The sequence below is a fragment of the Sesamum indicum genome, linkage group LG9 (assembly GCF_000512975.1).
Source record: "Sesamum indicum cultivar Zhongzhi No. 13 linkage group LG9, S_indicum_v1.0, whole genome shotgun sequence".
Taxonomy (NCBI): Eukaryota; Viridiplantae; Streptophyta; class Magnoliopsida; order Lamiales; family Pedaliaceae; genus Sesamum; species Sesamum indicum.
Window position 1 is genome coordinate 1,189,143 of NC_026153.1, and position 19,758 is coordinate 1,208,900.

Sequence of the window (19,758 nt, forward strand, 5' to 3'; positions counted from 1 at the left end):
AAAATTCAAGAACATTAACTAGTAGCACTTATCAGAACCAGTTACCATGATTTTGCATGCATGCCAACGCAAAAAATATGGTTTGTTCTTGCAATTAATTAGTTGGTCAGAACGGATCAAATAGTAAGTATAATTTTGAAAACTCATACTATAATTAATTTCCTTTTACTAAAAATGAACTTTTAGTCGAAACTGCATGCCTCCTTGATTTAGCTCCAACGAGTTCATGGACGTACTCTCTCCCCAGACGAAAGAGAACTTTATTCGTTGTTAACTTGTGCTATGCGAATGAAATTCTTGCATGTAATGTGTGTGTGGATGTGTGTTTTGTATATGAGAATTTGATTAGTTATTACGCGTGCAGTGTGTGTATTGAGGATGAGATAGAAATTCACGAAAATTGTTGGTCCTATATAGCAGAAACACGTAGATAGTTTTGTTTTGGAGAGGTAGGTTGCTAGTGCATGCGGCTGTGTTTGAAATTAATTACTCCAATAGATGCATGGGAGGGGACCAGCCTTATCCAATTTTAAATCCTAGGTACTACGTAGAAAATATTGTCTGAAAAATCTGCAGCTTTTCCGGTGCAAAGTGTGACTACTAGCTAGAAGGAAATTAACTATGTAAACGTAGCTCCGGCTGCTTCCTTTATTTTTATAGTAATATATACATATAATACAAATCTACACCAAACCTGCCATTGAGTTGGATATTTGTCTACACTAATCAATTCATTTTCACCAATAAATTTGTTATCCCTGTTCCTAACATGTTGGGTTCTTAATGTTATAAAAGCATACTAGTTAATATACCTCTAATTTATACCCAATACACACATACGTAGATGTGTAATAACCCACGTTTTTTAACTAGAATACTATAATTATCCCAATTTCTTTAGTTGTCTACCAACAAATAATCTTTTTCTTTAGTGATGCCTGGGCTATTGTGGCCCAAGACTTGGCCTGCATTTGAACCATGAAACAGGCCTTGATAAAGGGCCAACAGGGCAAGGCCACCAAACCTATAAATACTCTCTTCATTGTTCCATTCATGCTACGTAATCCAGAAACTCTTATTCCCTTTCCTATTATGTGTTTGACTTATTAGTTCAAATGTCTCCACCAAAACGACCCCTTCTTCACTAACGTTGTTGCCTCGGTCAGTCCATGACCCCAACAAGCCTTCCTGTGACGAGTGACAGCAATCATTTAACCTCTATCACTCGTTTTCTTTTTTCTTTTAAAGAAACCTCTTCTATTACATGTTTTCGTTATTATTGTTGTTATTATTTTCCTTTTTCTTAGTACTTTTAAAGCCAAGCAAACAGCCAAAATCAACTTTACTACCATTATCCTTTTATTTTCCTAGCAAAAATCCTTGTTCCCTAGATGGAATAGAAATATATGCGCGCTTTTATCATATTCAAGGATTTATTTAAGTGCTTTATGTTAAAATTTCTTCCAAATATAAAACTACCTACATATTCGCTTTACAACATATTTGGAGTTGGAATCTTGGTTATTCTAAGTGACGGTGGTGATGGCGGCACAAGTGTTGGGGCTGGTTTGTGTCGCGGGCGTCGGACGGTGGCGCACTCTATTCTTGCAGCGGTGGGATCTTAACTATGCAAGTACGGCACCTTGCTACACACTCTTCTAATGTTAGGCATGGTTTTTAGAACCAAGTCGAACCAACTGATTCAATTGGGAATCAACCATGTGTCCAGCCTGGTTCATATCTCAAAATCCGGTGTGGTCAAACCAGCCAAAATCAATCAAGTCGATCTTGACCATTTCAAAAAAAAAATTATTATCTAGTAAAATTTAAATTTTTTAGAGGTTAAACTTTTCCATATCTATAGTCAAAAGGGTTTAAGTTTGACTTATATTTTTTTAATGTTGGACATTAGCTTTGCTTAAACTTTTCCATCTTATATTTATAGTCTAATATGCTAAATTTTGCTTTATACTTTTTTAATGTGGGACAATAAGCTCGGCTTAAACTTTTTCATATTTATAATTTAAAGTGTTTAAGTTGCTTTAAACTTTTTCAACGTGGGATAATAAATTTGATTTTAAGTTTTTCTATATTTATAATCTGAAGTGTATAAGTTCTAATTTATACTTTTTTTATGTGGGATAATAAGCTTGATTTAAAATTTCCATATATATAGTCCAAAGTGTTTAAATTTTAACTTATGCTTTTTCAATATGATATAATAAGCTTGACTTAAAATTTTCATATTTGGAGTTTAAAATGTTTAAGTATCACTTATTTTTGCTTTAATGTGGGAGAAAGCCACATCTAATAATCAATAAGGTTTAATAAACTAATATATAATATATTGATATGTTATAAATATATATATATAATGTATCTTGGATTAATCAATTTTTTTAATTCGATATGATTGCTCGGACCAATAACTCAGTAATTTGACCATTTCAATCATAATCCCATTCTAAAAACATTGATGTCCGATGGCTTGTTTTTCAACGTGACCAAAAACCCTCCATCAAGAAAATGTAAGTAACGTGGCATAGGAATAAAAAAGAGAATCTCTTTTTAATTATTTTTTCTCAAAAAAAAGGGAATATGGTCTGTGTCAGGCAAGAGTTTGAGAAACTCCTTTTTTTCTTTTTTCAAAAATAAATAAATAATAATAATTCACTAATTATTAATCCAATAATAATAAGAAGGGACATAAATATTAAAGTAGTTACATATGAACCTTCCTCTTACCCTAATTCTTTCAATTATTGGAATTAATATACTTTTACCAGTAGTAATTAATAAATTATGCGACATTTTCAGCACTATAATAATAGTTGGTTTACTATTTTCTACTCATCGTATTCCTAATTTATTTTAGAATGAATCTCTTATTTTAGCAAAAGGAGGTTTGAGCTGACCCCATTGGAATTATTAGAATTAGGCTTGTATCAAAATCAACATTTTGCGCATACTTAGTAGAATAAAATGCATTTGGGGCAATTATATATATAGTCTGTCATAGCCCACGACAAGACACCCCTTCCATTCAATCCCATCCCCACCGCCTCACTTTCAAAGTTGGTATGCATCACTCACTCATCCCCTCATGCTATTTACTATTTTTATTTGGTTTCTTCACTCTCACTCTCATATTCATTTTTAAATAACTCACCTTCAACCCAATTGCAATTTTAATAAAATCAAATAATTTTATACTTTTATATAATCAAATAATCCTATGTTTGATTCTTAATTTGCCCACACTCAACTTTTAATCTCATTGCAATTATTCATTTACCTATTAATTCTTAAATTTAATTTAAATTTTTATTTGTATAATTAATTATGAAATGCACCTAAATTTCAGCAAACCAAAAAAGAAAGAATAATAAAGACATTTAGGTGATGATTGTTGATAGTATTTCTGTATTGAAGAAATAGACAAGAGCAGTAGTAAATAAGGCAGCGAAAGTCAAAAACAAGAACTGGAGACAATAGACATGAAATGAAAGAACTGAAAACATGCATCTGTAGAAACAGTCACAAATATAGAGACATCACATCACTGCCAACCCCCCCAGTTCATTCATACAAGAAAATCTCATCCCATCATCTCCCTACCCCTACCCCTACCCCTACCCCCACCCCCACCCTCACCCCCAAGACCTAAACTTTCCATTTACAGCACAGCAAAAAGCAAAGATATGGATGGGGGTAGGCAAATTAGGAAAGTGGAGAACAGGTCTCAAGCTGCAGCGCTGGGGTCATCACTACTTTTGTACCTATTCGAGGACTCTTTTTTCACAGGATATTTCTGCGCATTGAGCTCAATCTTGCGAAGAGCAGCCTCATGAAGATCAATCCCACAAACATCAGACAGCCTAACCAGGTATAGCAGAACATCTGAGAGTTCCTCTCCCAAGTGCACTTTTTCCTCTTCTTTCCAATCCGGTAGCCCTTTGGGCACCTCTCCTTTCCATTGGAATATCTCCGACAGTTCTCCTACTTCTCCCACCTGTTTTGGGAAAACAATGGTGAAACTGAAGTCGCAGTGTTTGATTGGGTGGAAAGGACAAAGTTGAAATCTTTTCTTGGGATCTAAGGAAAGGGTACGAGGTGAAAAAGTGCAAAACAGAGCAACAAAAGTGAAAATAGGATCCAAAAATCAGCCCACACGCCTGTTTTATTGCTGCAAGACAAATTCTCCAATATCTTCTTTTTCAAGAAAATAAATGAATAAATCGAAATAGTTCAGATCTTCATCCATTAAAAAAAGGGCTTATATTTTTTTCATGTGAATATAACAAACAAAAAAGAATCTCGAAAAAAAAAACAAAGGAGTATGAATGGATTTACAATTACCAGAGCGAGAAGAAGATTTCTAGGGCTGTGGAACTTTTCCCAGTCTCTTTCCTTTGCAAAATCATCCATTTTCCTCTTGAGAAGGTCAAGGGTCACAGGCTCTTCCCCTCCTCCGCCCTGTTTGGCTCCAGTCATTTTTCACTCAGTTTTGATCGAACAACGCCCACCGAGAAAACTGAGACGACAAACAAGGTGGCTGCTCTGTTCAGTGTTTGTTTATACTTATATGTGATGGGAAATAGAGCAGCAGGGCCTGGCTTGTATTTAAAAGGCTTCGGTTCCAGCGAGGTTACAGGCTACCGGCGGAAACAGGAGCACTCGTCTCTATTCACTGACTTGCACGCGACAACAACACGGATAAAATGACGGAATACCCCTCATTCAGTTTTCGTCCCCATTTAGTTTCTATTAGCTATAACTAGTACTTGACCCTAATTTTTTATTGTACTTATTTAATTAAATTAAATAAATTATTTATCAAAATTAACAAAATAAATGAATTTTATTGCAGCTGAATTAAAAAAAAAATTAATGTAACTAATTGAATAAATAATTAGTTGTTTGTAATAAAATAAGTATAGATAATGACAATTTAGTCAACTCATATTTTGTCTTACCAAATATAATTACTTTAAAGTTTTGAGTATTAATAAATAGTAAGTATAGATAATAGGTAGGGGGTCTTTGACCCCAATGAATCAATTTTGACCAAATCTGATAATTCTTAGAATTTGATTTTTTTTCCCATTATTTCAAAAAAAAAAAATTGATTGGTTGCTGATATTTACTAGTAAATGTCAAACTTTAAGAAATTAAGACAAACCTTACGATTTTATTAAAAACGCATATTCGGTTTAAAAATATAAAGTTTTTTTACCAAAAAAAACTGTTATATAGATTAATTGATATAATTAAAACCATCATTGACCAAAACCCTTTATTACAGCCATTTACAAAACAAAACATATATTGATAAGGAAAATATTCTTTTTAAAATATAATTTGATACATTTTGACCAAAATTATGAATTATTTAGAATTTAGAATTTTTTATTATTTCAAAAAGTTTTATTATGTATAATTCATAATATGAGTGTCACGTGATGAGATCTTATGTGATTTGCAAAGAGAATGTCAAATGTTTTATTCAACACAATCCTCCTTGAAATATGAGACAACTTATGCCACCAAAATTGTAAATACACGTGCATCAAAAGCTTTTTCACATAAGAATACCAATTAATTATTAGGGATAATACACTTTCCTCCCTTGAAATTTAGTGTAATTATATATAAATTTTTTATGACTTAAAAATTTAAATATAATATTCTTGAGGTTTGCCTCCACCGAACAAATAAGTTGATCTGTTAGTCAAAATCACTGAATTTGTTGATATTAACAAAAAAAATTGAATAAAAATTGATATCAACGCTCGATCGACTGATTACTGATATACTACAAATCAAATAATTTTTTTAGAATAAATTACCCTTAAATAGTGAGAAATACCTTCTCATATGTATTAACATATAAAGACATATGATGGTAATTTAATTATAAAAATATTTCTTCGATATACAATAAATCAATAAATGATTAGTATAAAACAGTCGTCCAAATTTAAAAGTTAAAGCATTAAAGATGACAAATTGAAAATATTGAAGATTTTAATATATTTTCATATGTAAATAGTATTGTTTTTGTGAAATTCTATAGAACTCCCCTTTATGATTGTGTGACTCTAAAATTCGAACTGTAGTTTTTTTATTTGACATGATTTAGTATTATATCGATTAATTATTTTATTCAAAAGTATTATAATTAAGTTGAGCAAAGTTCATAATTTAATTAATTTTTCTTCAAAAGTTGAGTGTGAAGGAGCAACATCGTATATTATAAAATATGAGAATTATCACTCAACCTACTTTCAAGACTTGTATTATCTGGTATTTGAAAATAATAATGTCACATCACTAATTTTAATTAAAATAAAAGAAAAAAAAAGTATTTTAGGAATAAAATAATAATTGATGAATATGAAAAAAGCAATAAATAATAAGAGGATGAATGGTTAGGAAGTGAGACGACAAAAATAGTATATATGTAAAGGAGAGCGGCCGACAGGTAAGTGACTCTGCGGGATTATGCCTCCATATGTACGTGTGTGCGTGTTTGGTGGGGCCCAACCTTTCTCTTTTTCTTTTTTCTATTTTGTTTTCTTACCTCAGTTGGTGTTTGCTTACAGTAACATAATTTGTGGGTGTTTGGTATTGATGATGATAATAATAATAATAGTATTCGTATCAGACTCGCTTGCGTGGTGCGGTGGATGTCTTAGTGTTACCACATTCTGAATTTTAATCCCACCCAATATGGGTTTATTATTTACTTTTTGTAGTATTATTATTTTTTATTTATTTACTTTCAATATATTTGTTAATTTTAAAATATTAATATATTTAAATTTTAATATAATAAATGATATCATATCGAATTTTATTAAAAAGGAGGATTAATTACACACATATTTCATAAGGTTTGATGCAATTATTCATAAACATCTTGCGGTTTGAAAACTTATATATAAGGTTTAGATCCGTATCATTAGCCAACATTTATTGAATTTATTGATGTTAACAAAAAATTGAATGAAAATTGATATTTACCCTCAATTGACTTATTACTTACTTATTGAGGTCAAACAATTTTTTCTTACTAAGCTACATTTATAACGGTGATGATATAATTAATATATGAAGATGTGTAAAGGTAATTTGATTATAAAAAAAATTATTTGACGTGCAGTAAATCAATAATAAATCTATCGAGGGTATATATGATTTTTATCCGATTTTTTTTAATATTTATAAATTCGATAAATTTTGACTAATAAAGGAATTCATTTATTAGACGATAGCAAATCTCAAAGGTATTAAATATAAATTTTAAAATTTAAGAAAATTTATGTATAATTACATTAAATTTTAAAAGAAAAAAAACTTACTATCACTTACTCTCTTATTTTCAAAGTTCTTTTTTTTTAAAAAAATTAATTTTATATTATTTACTTTATTCGGATTGGAGTTTGGGAAGTTGACAAAAATCAGCTTGTTAAATTGATTTTGATATAATTATTTTCAATTTTTTTCAGATGAAAAAAGTTAGTGCAAAAATTTTGACCACTAAATTTCACTAGCAACTTAAGACCAACGCGCTTTTAAGATTCTAATAATTGATACATTATACTTTCATCAATAAATTCACTAATTGCTGTCATTTTATGAACACACACACACATATATATATATATATGTATATATATAACACAATATTGTAATTATTGATGGAGATAAAAAAAATAGTAAATAGTAACGAACAAAGTAAATTTGACCATTATAGCCTTTTTCTTAAAAAATTGTATATTTTCTTTTTTCTTTATGAAAAAAGTGGAAATTTTATAAAGACTTGAAAATAGAAGCAGGTGAGAGTGTATATAAAAAATAAATCAAAGTTAAGATAATTACGTTACCATTTACATCTCATCTTATCTTGTTGATGTGTTGTGTAAAAAATAGGGAAAAAAATAAATAAATAAATAAATATATATATATATATATAGTATTTGGATTTTTTCAATTTTTTGTTGTGTTTTATGTACATATAGAGAAAAATAAAGATAATAAATATATATTGAAAATATTATAATTATAGTATGTTTGATATAAATACTAGTCTTGTCCTTGCCCAAGGCGATGATTTGGAGTCTTTTGTAGCCCCAGTCCTGGCTTCGTTGTTGTGCTCACGAACGTTGGAAATTCCTAAGTCTTGAGGAGTTTGAAGGGGTCGTCCTTATACTGCTCCTTCTCAAATGAAGAGAGATATTTATACTGCTCCAAATTTACGTTATTTAGTGTAAATGAAGGCAAAATACTATTTCGTCCTTTACTTATTTCTTTTACACGGCTAGAATTTGTTTACTAAAAGTGCTTCTGTAATTTATTGAATTACAATGATTTTAACAGGTTTGATTTTAGACCTTTCTTTTGTATTGATATTTTCTCTTCCTTGTTGAAACAATTTTTTCCTTTATAATGAAATTTATTTCTCTTCCATTAATTTTCATACAAACAAACAAACTTACTCGAAGGATAAAATAAAAAAATATGGTACAAACTAGCGTATCTGTAATATTATCATTTTTACCTACACACGTGTCCTAGAATTGAGTTAAATCGTTAAATTCATTTGTACTCTTTCTGTAAGTACACGCCAAGATTCTAAAAACTGTGCCCATATCTTTTTTTCTGTTTTTTCTTTTTATATTTTTAAGAGTAATAATTATTACATATCGATATAAGATATTATGTGAAAACCCAACACTTAGGGCCCAATTCATGAGGATGGCCCAGGAGTTAGGAACATTCTAAGGAGAGGGAAGGCCCGGCCTACGGAGCCGACAGACATCTAGGGAGAACACAGATGGCTGACATGTGGATGATGGTGATCAAGTCCATTTGGGTTCGCACAATTGGCCCATATGCTATAAATACACCAGCTGCTGTTTATTTAATGATGATACACATTTAAGAACCCTTTGCTCATATTTTTATCTAATCTTTTGATCTCAATTATAATCATCAATATTAATAATTAATAAATATATCGAATATAATGAATTTTATATTAAAATAAAATATAATCTTAATTGTGAACAAAATAGGGACAGGTGGAAGGTAGGAGGTGTAGGCACGTGAAGTGGAGCAAGTGAAGTTGGGGTGGGGGGACAAAACCGGAGCAAAGTTGGACAATCCATGTTACCATAAAACTGAACTGACGCAGACCACCTGAAATAAAGTAAAATAAGACGCTTTGTTCTGTGGGTTTGAATGGAAGGGTAACATATTATTGGTTTTATTATGGTTAAGATAAAGTAATTTATTATTGTTTTCATATATGGTAGATAAATATTAAATGGGTGATGAACTTCACAATTACATTAATATAATTTTATTTCTACCTTGTTTTTGTCTGTTTCTAACTATATTACCTCTACCTAATTTTAGTGAAGAGTTGATTGATCTTTTTCATGTAGTTTGCAGCTTTGATCCGCTCCATCTTTTAGAGGAACTGTGTCTCATACTCAGACTCAAATGTTTGCATGTGATTCTTGAAAACTCTATGCCTGTCACTGTCACTGTCAGTGTGTGGATATATATCTATAATTCACTAAATTTCAAATGAAGAAAAGAAGTCAAAAGAGGTATGAACCAGATTTTTAGCCCACAAAATGTATATATTTCTGTTGGGTTATGTTCCATTTGGGCCTCACTTCCCCGAATTTATCCAATAAATTTAAACCCTGACCCAAACCTACACATTTAAATTTGACCTCAAACCCATTAAAATATAATATTCGGTTATGACCCGAGCTTACCCAACTTGACCCGTACCCACCAGGGCCGCCACAGTTTTCCTAATTGAATAAAAAAATAATTAAGCCTTCACTAGTTCCCTTCTCAAAGAAATTATTTACACTACGGACTCCTCTATCGTCATTCACAATTCCCCTTTCTCAAAGTTATCCACGTAGTCCACATTTCCTCTCGATCGTCGCCTTTGCTCCACCCAACTGCCGCCGCACCACTCGCCCACACACTGAGAACACCCCAAGCGCCTGCTCTCAGTTCGTCACTGTACCTATACATGCACGCAGTATATGCATGTATGTTATTCCGTATGCAATTTGCCAACTAATCTATAGCATTGCAGCGATGGGGGAGCCAAACCCTAGGTCAAGAGGTGGAAAATCCGATCCTCGAAGCATGCGTTGCCCGCACTGTGCCGGCCCCCTTGCCAAGGAGATGGTAAAATTGAAAATTTGCTTTATTTTTTTGTTTCTAGGTCTATAGTATTCTGAGTTTTGATTTGATTGCAGGAGACCAGCGATTGGACTGTTCCGCCGCTTATTAGAGACAGCTTTTCTATGGTGTGAATTATATTTGTAGCCTTCTTTTTGTATTATTCTTATTTTTCTTTGTCACTGCCTTTTTTGGTTTAGACTCGTGATCTTGTTGTTGTTTAATTAGATAGGATCAGCCGTTGGCGGTACAGCAGGCGCATTTTACGGCTTCAACCATGGTATGCTTTGATTCGGAGTTTCTTTATGTGCCACTTGTGATGATTTGATTTTTCAGAGTTGGGTTTTTTTCCTTTAGCCTTGTTGTGGATATTTAATGGATTACAAGTTCATATAATTTGACGACTTCCAAAGCCTTTCCAGTTTCTTATTCAAAAATATACTTTTAGTTTTGTCTCTGCCATCACTTCGCGGCATGACGCATTTATTCCCATATTTGAAGATATGAATGCTAGTTCCATTTTACTTAGTTACTTCTGAAGCTTGATTCATTTTTGATAAATCCCAGAGAGAAAATACTACCAAATTTCATCAATATATTGTAAAGGAGAGAGGAGAGTACAGGTATAGTTAATTAGGTTTCTCTGCATAGCACCATTGATTTTAACAATTTTCATCTACTTAGAATTTTTTTGATTTCGACGAGATTTATCAAGTATGAGGGTACTTATCGTACTCGCATGCGCATTACTACTGTAACTAAGAAGTGTCAGGTTTGCTGGTTCTTGGATTAACCTCTTTTTCTGTGGCTACACTTAATTCATTGAATATTTCCTGGACACTTGTCCTCTTTGGCTATAGATACATGAATTCGTTAATGTATTTTCCTAACATTTGATATTTCGTTTTGTATGGAATTGCAATATCACACTTTTTATTTTGAAGCATACATAGAGAACATTAGCATGTCTTGATAATGCTCTAACAAAAAGCTAATGGAACCTGGGTAATCTGTATATCATGTGCAGACTACGAGTCATTTAGTGCTGTTCCACCTTCTTTTGTTTATGTTGATTATTGTCCCCCATCTGAAATATTTGTATTTGATTTCATCGTGCCAATAAGGAGGGGGAATATGTGATTAAGAATATACTCACTTTATACTCTTCTGCCTAAATATTTCTGCAGTTATGCCTATTGTCAGGAGGTGGATCAAAGGACCTATGTGGGTGCATTTCCTCATTGGTGTAAGTTATTGCTACTCACTAGTCTCACTTATTCCTGGATGCCCGCAGAGCAATGTTCTTGGACCTTGTTTCTCCTTTCTTTCCTTGTCCCTTGTATTATCAGAATGAGTTTTTTATTGGCCATCAACTTTTCACATCATGTAAAGGTATTCTCTATGTTTTGTTGTTTAAGAAAATCATGTCTTTGATTATGAATCAGAAGCATCTGTCATTGGTTATAGTTTCATTAGAACTGAAAATAGATTTGCTGAGATATGGTATGCAATGGCTTCAGCCATGGTCAAATCTCTTATAATCAGGATTCAAGTAGTCAGATGGGGAGGGGGACTTTGTCTGCAAAAGGGCCCATCTGGCAAGACTATCAAATTGTGCCCAACAGGAAGAAATTGGATATATGAGTTAACATCCCTAGATCCCGATATAGGTAATCGATTAAGTACAAAGATGGTGGTTCTGAAGTCAAGATCCATAGCTTCTCCTTCGAACCTTATAACTCACTCAAGGCCCCTGCTCAAGGTCATTGCAGAAGGCCCAATGGAATCAGGTTACGTACTAGTGAACCCAGACCTCTTCCCCGCCTACCTCCCTATTGTTCTGGAGCAAATTCCCTTAGCTTCAGCATTTTAGATGTCTGTTATTTAAATCTGTGAGGATCATGTGCTATGGAGAAGGTTTCTGATAACCACTAATGGACAAGAGTTCCTGATCCAGAAGAAGAAACAGACTTGTCTTTTCTCTCTCTATTTTCTCTGTTTTCTTCTCCTCATCTCTCTGCTTTTACGTTGAACTGGGTCCAGGAAGGGTGAATTAAATGAAGAATGAGGATACTAGAGCTATTCACATAGAGATCACGAGGGGGAGAAATGCACCATATGTAATTGTGAGTGAAGAAGTGAGAAACGTGGCATGTGGTTGCATGCACTTTGTGCTTCAGCTGTTAAAAAACTTTCCAATTTCCACTTTTCTTATATGCTGTTCGTTTCATTTTTGTATTATATAGCAATATGTGGCTGCTTGTTAAGTTCCTTATTGTTCATATAAACAATGCAGTCAGCATGCTCATATGTTGTTCTAGGTGTTTTTGTTCCATGTTAGCAAGTTTAGAGTTAAAAATATGTTATATTCAATACGATATTGAACTAAAAAGAAACGTTTGTCGAGTCTTTTTGTTCTGTCTTTTCATTTTTGTTTTCTTTGTTGGAAATTCTGAAAATCTGTTTGTGGATGCAGGCACCACCAGTTGTTGTTTTCTCATCAGGATGTGCTGGATTAGCTGGTGAGACATTCAGATTCTCTGTACAGAACAGCCAGTACTTATGCTTAAATACATATCCTGAATCGTAACTTGTAAAACATTTATTTCTGCATCTTTTTATTGTCATTTTTTATTGGTATTGACTAAATTCTAAAGAAATAATGTCGGCCGGTGATGATTGTCTGCTGGCTGCAGAAGAGAGGCTGTTGGGTATACTTATTGTAAGATCAGACTGAAATAAAATGAGGACAAATAAGACGGTAGGAAAAAATAAATAGGTCCCGATTCTCTTTTCCGCAGCCAACATTAACTTAATTTAGCAATCACCATCACCATAATTGAAGCATGTGACGGCGAGTATTGGTTCTTTATTTAACAAATGCTTTCCTCTTTTCAGTATTAATTGTTTTAGATATTACGAGCACCTAATAAACTAGTCATTGATAGCACACATTGTTTCTAATTTTCACTGTTAGCTTTCACATGACTTGGATGTGTAACTTTATTGGCCTCTAATTCTGAAAAGATTGAGAAAACACCCACATATATAAATGAAAAGTTGGCTTTAATTTTGAGTGATGTCCGTTGTTTTTATTTGGAACTTTGTGCGGCTAGCATACTGGTTGGGAACAGTAGCAAAGTTTGTAAGAAGGGTTTTTGCCTGTTTGTTCCTGGAAAATACTTGGGTGTTAGCTTCTTTTAGAAAATAAGAGGCTACTTCTGCTTTCTAACTTTTACTTACTGTGGTTATGAAAGCACTTTATCCCTTGCATCTCATGTATGTCCAAATTTTGTGCAGGTGGTTCCATTCCAGCATTAGCCCAACTTGCTTCCTCATCATATCATGCTTTTGTGTCATCTTCACCTTCTCCGCCTTCATCCTCGTAGAATCTGACAATTACTGAATCTAAAACTTTGTCCTCTTTACTGCTGGTGGTTGCTAATGAAGGGAGAAATGGAAGGGCACTTTGACAGGGAGGACTGCTATTACGATGTCTTGTACCAGCTCTTTGATTAGTGGGCTTACGCTTGGGGATCATATGCATCTTGTCAGCAAACAACTAATGGGCTTGGTCCCATATGTAATTTCTGTAATTAGACTATCTGCCCATGAGGAACATATATACTCATCGAATTAGTTTTGAAACTTCTTAAGTGTAAAAGCAGTAACAAATCCATTTACTGTGTCTTTTACAAATTCAAGCATGTATGCGCTCGAAAATGTCATGTCAGTTGATTTTATACTATCTTTGGTGTCTTTTTTAGCTCATTTTGAATCTTAAGGAGCAAATACATTTCTTAATATAACCAAATTTTGCACTTCTATTCACTTACTACCTTTTTTAGCTACCTGAAACTTCATTGCAAGTAATGTCTTTTTTACCTCATTATGCTCCTTCACAGATTGATAAGAATTACTGGCAGTGGCCAGATCTCTTGATTGTTAAATGATGAGAGCTGATACTTTTATTTCAATCATATGAATTATCATTGCCTGCAACAAATGCTGCTATGGACTTTAAGAGTATTGCAGAAAGAGGTACAAACCAGGCTGTGAATGGTAAATGGCATTTTCGAGGTACTAGTAGAAGAAATTACCATAAAGATGATGCCAGAAGATTCTCAAAAAGAAGTAGAGGGGGCGGGGGGGTTGCAAGTTGTTGAAAGTGCAATTGAGCATCTGAGTTTCGAGAGGGATAGTTTGCTTGTACACAGGAAATGGGACCTGCATACTTATTCATATCTTGTGTCCTAATAAATTGATTTCTGCCATTTAGTGCAAAGATCAGTGGATTCAAACAAGATTGGCCATGTGCTCTATTGGAGCATCATGCTCTACTTTGGGACCACTTCCATGTGCTGCTTGCAGTTGCAGTGCCTCATTCTTTTTAACATTTTTTGCAGATTTCCCATGCCAATAGCCCCTTTTCTATCATTACCACTGTAAATTTAGAGATTTGAGTGTAGTTATTTTCCAGTTAAAGAAAGTAAAAATAAGGCAAAACTTGTCACTTTGATGGGGCTTACAAGATTGACAAAGGGTAAATACAATAGAGTCCCCATAGCTCCAGAAATATTACTTTGATTATGACGAATTACTACGAATTTTGACAATCATATTTTGTATTACGAAGTCTCCGCAGAAATCTAATGATGAGGTGATACTGATGCTACGTGGCATTTTGAAACAATAAAAAACTTCTGTAATATGCGAAACATCGGAGCTATATACATATTTATCCCAAAAAAGGTATGATTTTCTGATCATATGTTTGAATTTTCTTAACCACTTGTATATGATATTATCTCTTTGTATATCTATTCTTATTCGGTATAGAATTTCCAAATCATCGGCAACAAGTTATAGAATAAAGATTGTGCCTACATATTTACTTAGCCATCATCCATTATGACTTGAGGCAACATATTTCATTCAGAACAGCCAATTAATTTGGTCGGCACTGTTATTGCATGAGTACTCATCGTACCAGTTTCCAGTTCTTTTTGGCCGTGCAACTTGATTTTAATCTCAAAGGCCTAATCCTTGTCTGCAGTTCTATCATGCTTGGACACATTGAACCTAGAGAAAAGCATGGGAAATTCAACGTTGTTTTCTTTGTTTTTGCTTTTCTAAATAAGTGTACAGAACAAAGATGTTGAAGTTGTTATGAATTCTCCAGTCTTATTTCCTTTTCATGGAGTAATAATGTCTCTCTGACCACAATATCCCTCTCTGCACCAATGACCAATCCATACATAACTGGCAAAAGGAAGAACACAGACACAACAAGAATCTGCTTCACCAACAAAAACTTGAACAAATATCCCAAAACTTGTGCATCCTGGACTACATTGGCAACAAACACAGCTACAGCTAGCTACTCAGGACAAAACTATTCTAATAATTAATCGAATCGACACTCCATAGTATATGCTGAAAGGTTAATATCACCTATGACAGACACATTTGTAGTGGTAAGGACTGTTGATGGGATCGTTGCCCTCAACGGGAACTTGCTCAGCTCTGCACTTGTACTTACACCCTCTGCATTCGTTGTACGTGCAAGTTGGAGCTACTGATCCGATCAATAATCTTCTAGAAACATCCTGCATACGAAATCATTGGAGAACACTCCTGTAAAGAAAGTAATGGTACATTGCCTAAAAATTTATGAGGGCTAATTTTTATTCTTTTGTCTGACCTTGATGTTTATTTCTCGTTCTTGTGATGAAATGAGATGACCTCCGGGTTGATTACGAAGCAGGATTTGAGCTCTAGACCCTGTGGTATCTGTAGCATTGGCAAGAATGTCAGTATGCAACTGAAAAACAAAAAAACACAGGCAAACGTCTGCTAAAACGTAAGCAGAACTGTGGACTGATGCTAGACGAAATGGCATTTACTAAGAAAGAGCAAAGAAGCATTGCTGGGGACCTTGTACAAGCAATGCTGCAGAAAACAATGCTAGGAAGAGGAATTGGGAGACGGGACGCTTCAAATTAGCCATCAGGTTTGCCTTGTTTTGTATAGAAAAGGCGTTGAACGATATGGGAGTCGAAAGGATATGGGAATATAGATAGATAGGAAGAGAGTGGGGAGGAAAAAGAAGGCTGTGGATGAATACTGACCATAAGGAGATAGACTGGCTAACAAAATTATGGACTACTACCGCAAGAAACAAAGAGGTCCCCAACTGACAAAAAATTTCAAATGCATATGTATGCAAATGCTGGATTATTCATTCTTTCAGACCTACAAAATCGTCTACAGTATCTTGGAATTATTTTTTTTCCCCATCATTTACTTTTTGCTTCTTCAACTACTCATATGTTTCATGATTTCATCCCTCCCAACCCCCCCACCCCCACCCCACAACTGTGATGGGGTGGTAGCAATTTGTTCTTGTCTATGAAAAATGAAAGAACAAGTCAGACATGTTGCAAATTATTTATTTTGATTGGTCAATGTAGTACATGCATATGCTTGTAATAAAAGCTTGTGTTGTGGCTTTGTTTCTGTTTGTAGCTGGAACTGCAGCGCCGTGCTGATATTTAATGGTTTGTGCTTGTGCTTGTGGATGCTAGAAGCCAGCAGCCTTCCCTTCTTCTCTTATTCTTTTATGCTACATTTGGATGAAATAATTTAGATTAGACGAAAGCAATTGAACTAATAAGAATTTCAAATATCTACATTTTAAAATAATTTAAATTCCACCAATATTTCATAAAATATAATTTGAAATGAAGATTTAAGGGTTTAAAATAATTTGACTTTAGAATATTTTAAATAAATGTAAGAATTCAATATTATGGACTCGAAACACCTAACTTCTAATTCATCAATCCATAATGGATCTAATTTTATAATATTGGTTTTTGTGGGGGTCAGATTTAGAATATATCGAAAATTGAAGAAAAATTTCAAACAAGAGATACAGCCAACAAATTTTGAGTGGACCATAAAGGAAAAAGTGTTGATTCCATCTTGAAAATTGCAAGAAATGCCAAAAATTGGAACTGCAAGCTGCATTATTAAACACCTAACTCATATTCTCTGCATAATCATCACAATATTTGGATTATTTTACTTCAAGTGGGAATTCCATAAAATATTTGCTTCTCATGATTTTTCTGAAAATTGGACAAGAATAATCTTTTTAATTATTTCTATACACAAAAATTAACATCATATGACAGCTACAATTAATTTTGTTGCTTTAAATTTAAAAAAAAAACTTTTATTTTCTTATATTATACTATTTTCAAGTAGCTCAAGATATTGAAGCTAAACTATGAAGTAAAGTATTACTACACAAAAATGAATTATTTTCATATCTTATAAATAATTATGATTTACAAAATCCTAATAAATTACTATGATAAAACAAAATCATCGCAAAAGGACCTCGACTAATCAACATCTACCATAATTTTAATTGTTGTCTAAATATTTATTATAATTATAATTAATATTTTGATTTTGTCTGCAGAAACGAGAAGTCATATTCATTGCACTGTTATAATTAATAAATACTCATAATGATATTTTGCTTTTAATTACGATAATTGAATATAGTAAAGAAAAAAAGATAAATTACAACAAACTCTATTGAGGTTCCACATAATTATGAATATTTTTTTTTATTTAAAAAATTATAAATACGTGCCTCAAATTTTGTTGACTGAAAAATTGCATTGTTTGTAAAAAAAGAGATCCAAACGAAGCCCAAAATCTATTGACTGAAAATAGAATTGTACCAAAAAGAAGCAAAGGGACAAGTGCAGGATCATGAGGTGATGCACCTGCACCCGCACCCGCACCCGCGTCACTTCACTTAAATAATTACTTCATTGATTCTCTCATTCCCTGTTGATTAGAGATGGGCCCTACCCAATAAAGCTCTACTCAATCATCTCTCTCTTTCTATATATATATATATATGCAATATTTACATGAAAATTGAATTTAACAATATTAAATTATTATAAGTATACATTAATTAATTAATAAGAAGACTCCGTTCTCTTAAAATTTAGTGCAATTTCATGCAAACTTCTTGTAATTTAAAATATTATATTTATTACTTTTAAAACTTTATTTTGTTTAACAAATAGGTTCAGATTCATCCATTAGTCAAAATTTATTGAATTGTTGATATTAACAAGAAAAAGTAATGAATTGATATTTACCTTCAATTGACTTATTATAGGTTAAATAATTTTTTTGAGACTAAACTACCCTTATAAAAGTGAAGATATACCGCCTAATGTGTACTAATGCGCGACAATGTATAAGTGCAATTTGATTATAAAAAAAAATTTATTTGATTTGCAATAAATCAGTTATAAATCAACCAAGGGTAAATATGATTTTTTTTTCTCTATTTTTTGTTAATATGAACGAATTCGGTGCATTTTAACTAATAGAAGGATTTATTTGTTAGCTAAAAATAAATATTAAGGATGTTAATATAATTTTTTAAATTTAAAAAAAATTATATGCAATATACTAAATTTTAAGAGAGGAGAGTGTAATGATGGTAATTAGTTATATATGAGATGAGAATGAGGGTGAAATGGAAGCAAGTAATATTAAACAAATATGGGGTATTTCCGGAAATCTTAAAAATCTCATTAGTTAGCCGACATTGTGGATACCAATTTCAGAAAAAGAGGCTTTCTTTTCAGATCCCAAGGAATTCTGCCAAATCTAAACAAGATTTCACATGCCCATAATACTCATTTAAGTGTAGACAACATAACATGTCCTAAGGACATACATTTATTTCAATTCTCTATAAGTTTATATATTTTCTATAAAATGTTTTTCAAGATATTATATCGTGTTTTAAATATGAAACTTTCAATTATTTGAATTTGAATTTGTTGTGATTAGTACTAATTGAAGAAAATTGTAAAAATACTAAATTGAGAATTCTTTACCTTTTGAAGCGAGCTTGTGTAATATGAAATGTCATACAAATTTTATAACAAAAGATTTAGACAACATATGAGATGAAGGTACATGTTTGATTTTCAAAATGAGAGCGCATGTTTAGTATAGGTTTTCTTTATTTAGTACGAACGATAAAGTATTTGTAATTATAAAAAATCTCAAAAGAGCCATTTATACTATAATTTTTGTTTAATTCAAATGAATTCAGCAAACATGGTATTATGATGAGTAAACCAATAATATCCCTGGAAATAAGGGGGCAAAAAACAATCTTGTTAGTCTTAATTTCTTTTGGGCTTAAGTTTAAGTTGAGCTCAGCCCACAACTGTATTTGGGCTGCTCAACTTAGTACAATACAATTCAGCCCATTTGTAATTAAAGGATATCTTTTCAATTTTATTTAACTACTTAGGTTAAAATTCCTTTTTTTGTTTGAGGACAAGAACTTGAAATAAATATTATTAGACACTTCAAATATAATAAAAAGAAAGAAAAGGAAGTGCATAATAGTTTTTTCTTTTCATTAGCAATTAATGGATATTATTCTTTTTAAAAAGGTAAAAAAAAAAAAAAAAAGTTAGT

The 19,758-nt window shown here is 32.4% G+C and overlaps 3 protein-coding genes across 3 annotated transcripts; 1 reads left to right on the top strand and 2 right to left on the bottom strand.

The window, feature by feature from the left end:
- On the bottom strand, positions 3,404 to 4,601 carry LOC105170100 (dCTP pyrophosphatase 1-like). Its single transcript, XM_011090711.2, has 2 exons — positions 4,360 to 4,601; positions 3,404 to 4,012 (listed from the first exon to the last, which is right to left on the bottom strand). The coding sequence occupies exons 1-2, from the start codon at positions 4,492 to 4,494 to the stop codon at positions 3,743 to 3,745; spliced, it is 405 nt and encodes a 134-aa protein (XP_011089013.1). The 5' UTR covers positions 4,495 to 4,601; the 3' UTR covers positions 3,404 to 3,742.
- LOC105170101 lies at positions 9,884 to 13,987 on the top strand. Its single transcript, XM_011090713.2, has 6 exons — positions 9,884 to 10,224; positions 10,296 to 10,346; positions 10,447 to 10,498; positions 11,406 to 11,464; positions 12,695 to 12,740; positions 13,519 to 13,987. The coding sequence occupies exons 1-6, from the start codon at positions 10,081 to 10,083 to the stop codon at positions 13,605 to 13,607; spliced, it is 441 nt and encodes a 146-aa protein (XP_011089015.1). The 5' UTR covers positions 9,884 to 10,080; the 3' UTR covers positions 13,608 to 13,987.
- On the bottom strand, positions 15,383 to 16,530 carry LOC105170102 (EPIDERMAL PATTERNING FACTOR-like protein 9). The gene is made up of 3 exons (XM_011090714.2): positions 16,156 to 16,530; positions 15,923 to 16,011; positions 15,383 to 15,827 (listed from the first exon to the last, which is right to left on the bottom strand). The coding sequence occupies exons 1-3, from the start codon at positions 16,226 to 16,228 to the stop codon at positions 15,669 to 15,671; spliced, it is 321 nt and encodes a 106-aa protein (XP_011089016.1). The 5' UTR covers positions 16,229 to 16,530; the 3' UTR covers positions 15,383 to 15,668.

Bases quoted from the DNA above. Each gene is read 5' to 3' on its own strand.
- LOC105170100 (XM_011090711.2), bottom strand. From the start codon at position 4,494: ATGACTGGAGCCAAACAGGGCGGAGGAGGGGAAGAGCCTGTGACCCTT. The intron at 4,013-4,359 runs GTAATTGTAAAT...TTCCCAAAACAG, and splicing joins GAAATCTTCTTCTCGCTCTG to GTGGGAGAAGTAGGAGAACT.
- LOC105170101 (XM_011090713.2), top strand. From the start codon at position 10,081: ATGTATGTTATTCCGTATGCAATTTGCCAACTAATCTATAGCATTGCA. The intron at 10,225-10,295 runs GTAAAATTGAAA...ATTTGATTGCAG, and splicing joins GCCCCCTTGCCAAGGAGATG to GAGACCAGCGATTGGACTGT. The intron at 11,465-12,694 runs GTAAGTTATTGC...TTGTGGATGCAG, and splicing joins GGGTGCATTTCCTCATTGGT to GCACCACCAGTTGTTGTTTT.
- LOC105170102 (XM_011090714.2), bottom strand. From the start codon at position 16,228: ATGGCTAATTTGAAGCGTCCCGTCTCCCAATTCCTCTTCCTAGCATTG. The intron at 16,012-16,155 runs GTCCCCAGCAAT...CCAATGCTACAG, and splicing joins TGCAGCATTGCTTGTACAAG to ATACCACAGGGTCTAGAGCT. The intron at 15,828-15,922 runs GTCAGACAAAAG...TTTCGTATGCAG, and splicing joins AACGAGAAATAAACATCAAG to GATGTTTCTAGAAGATTATT.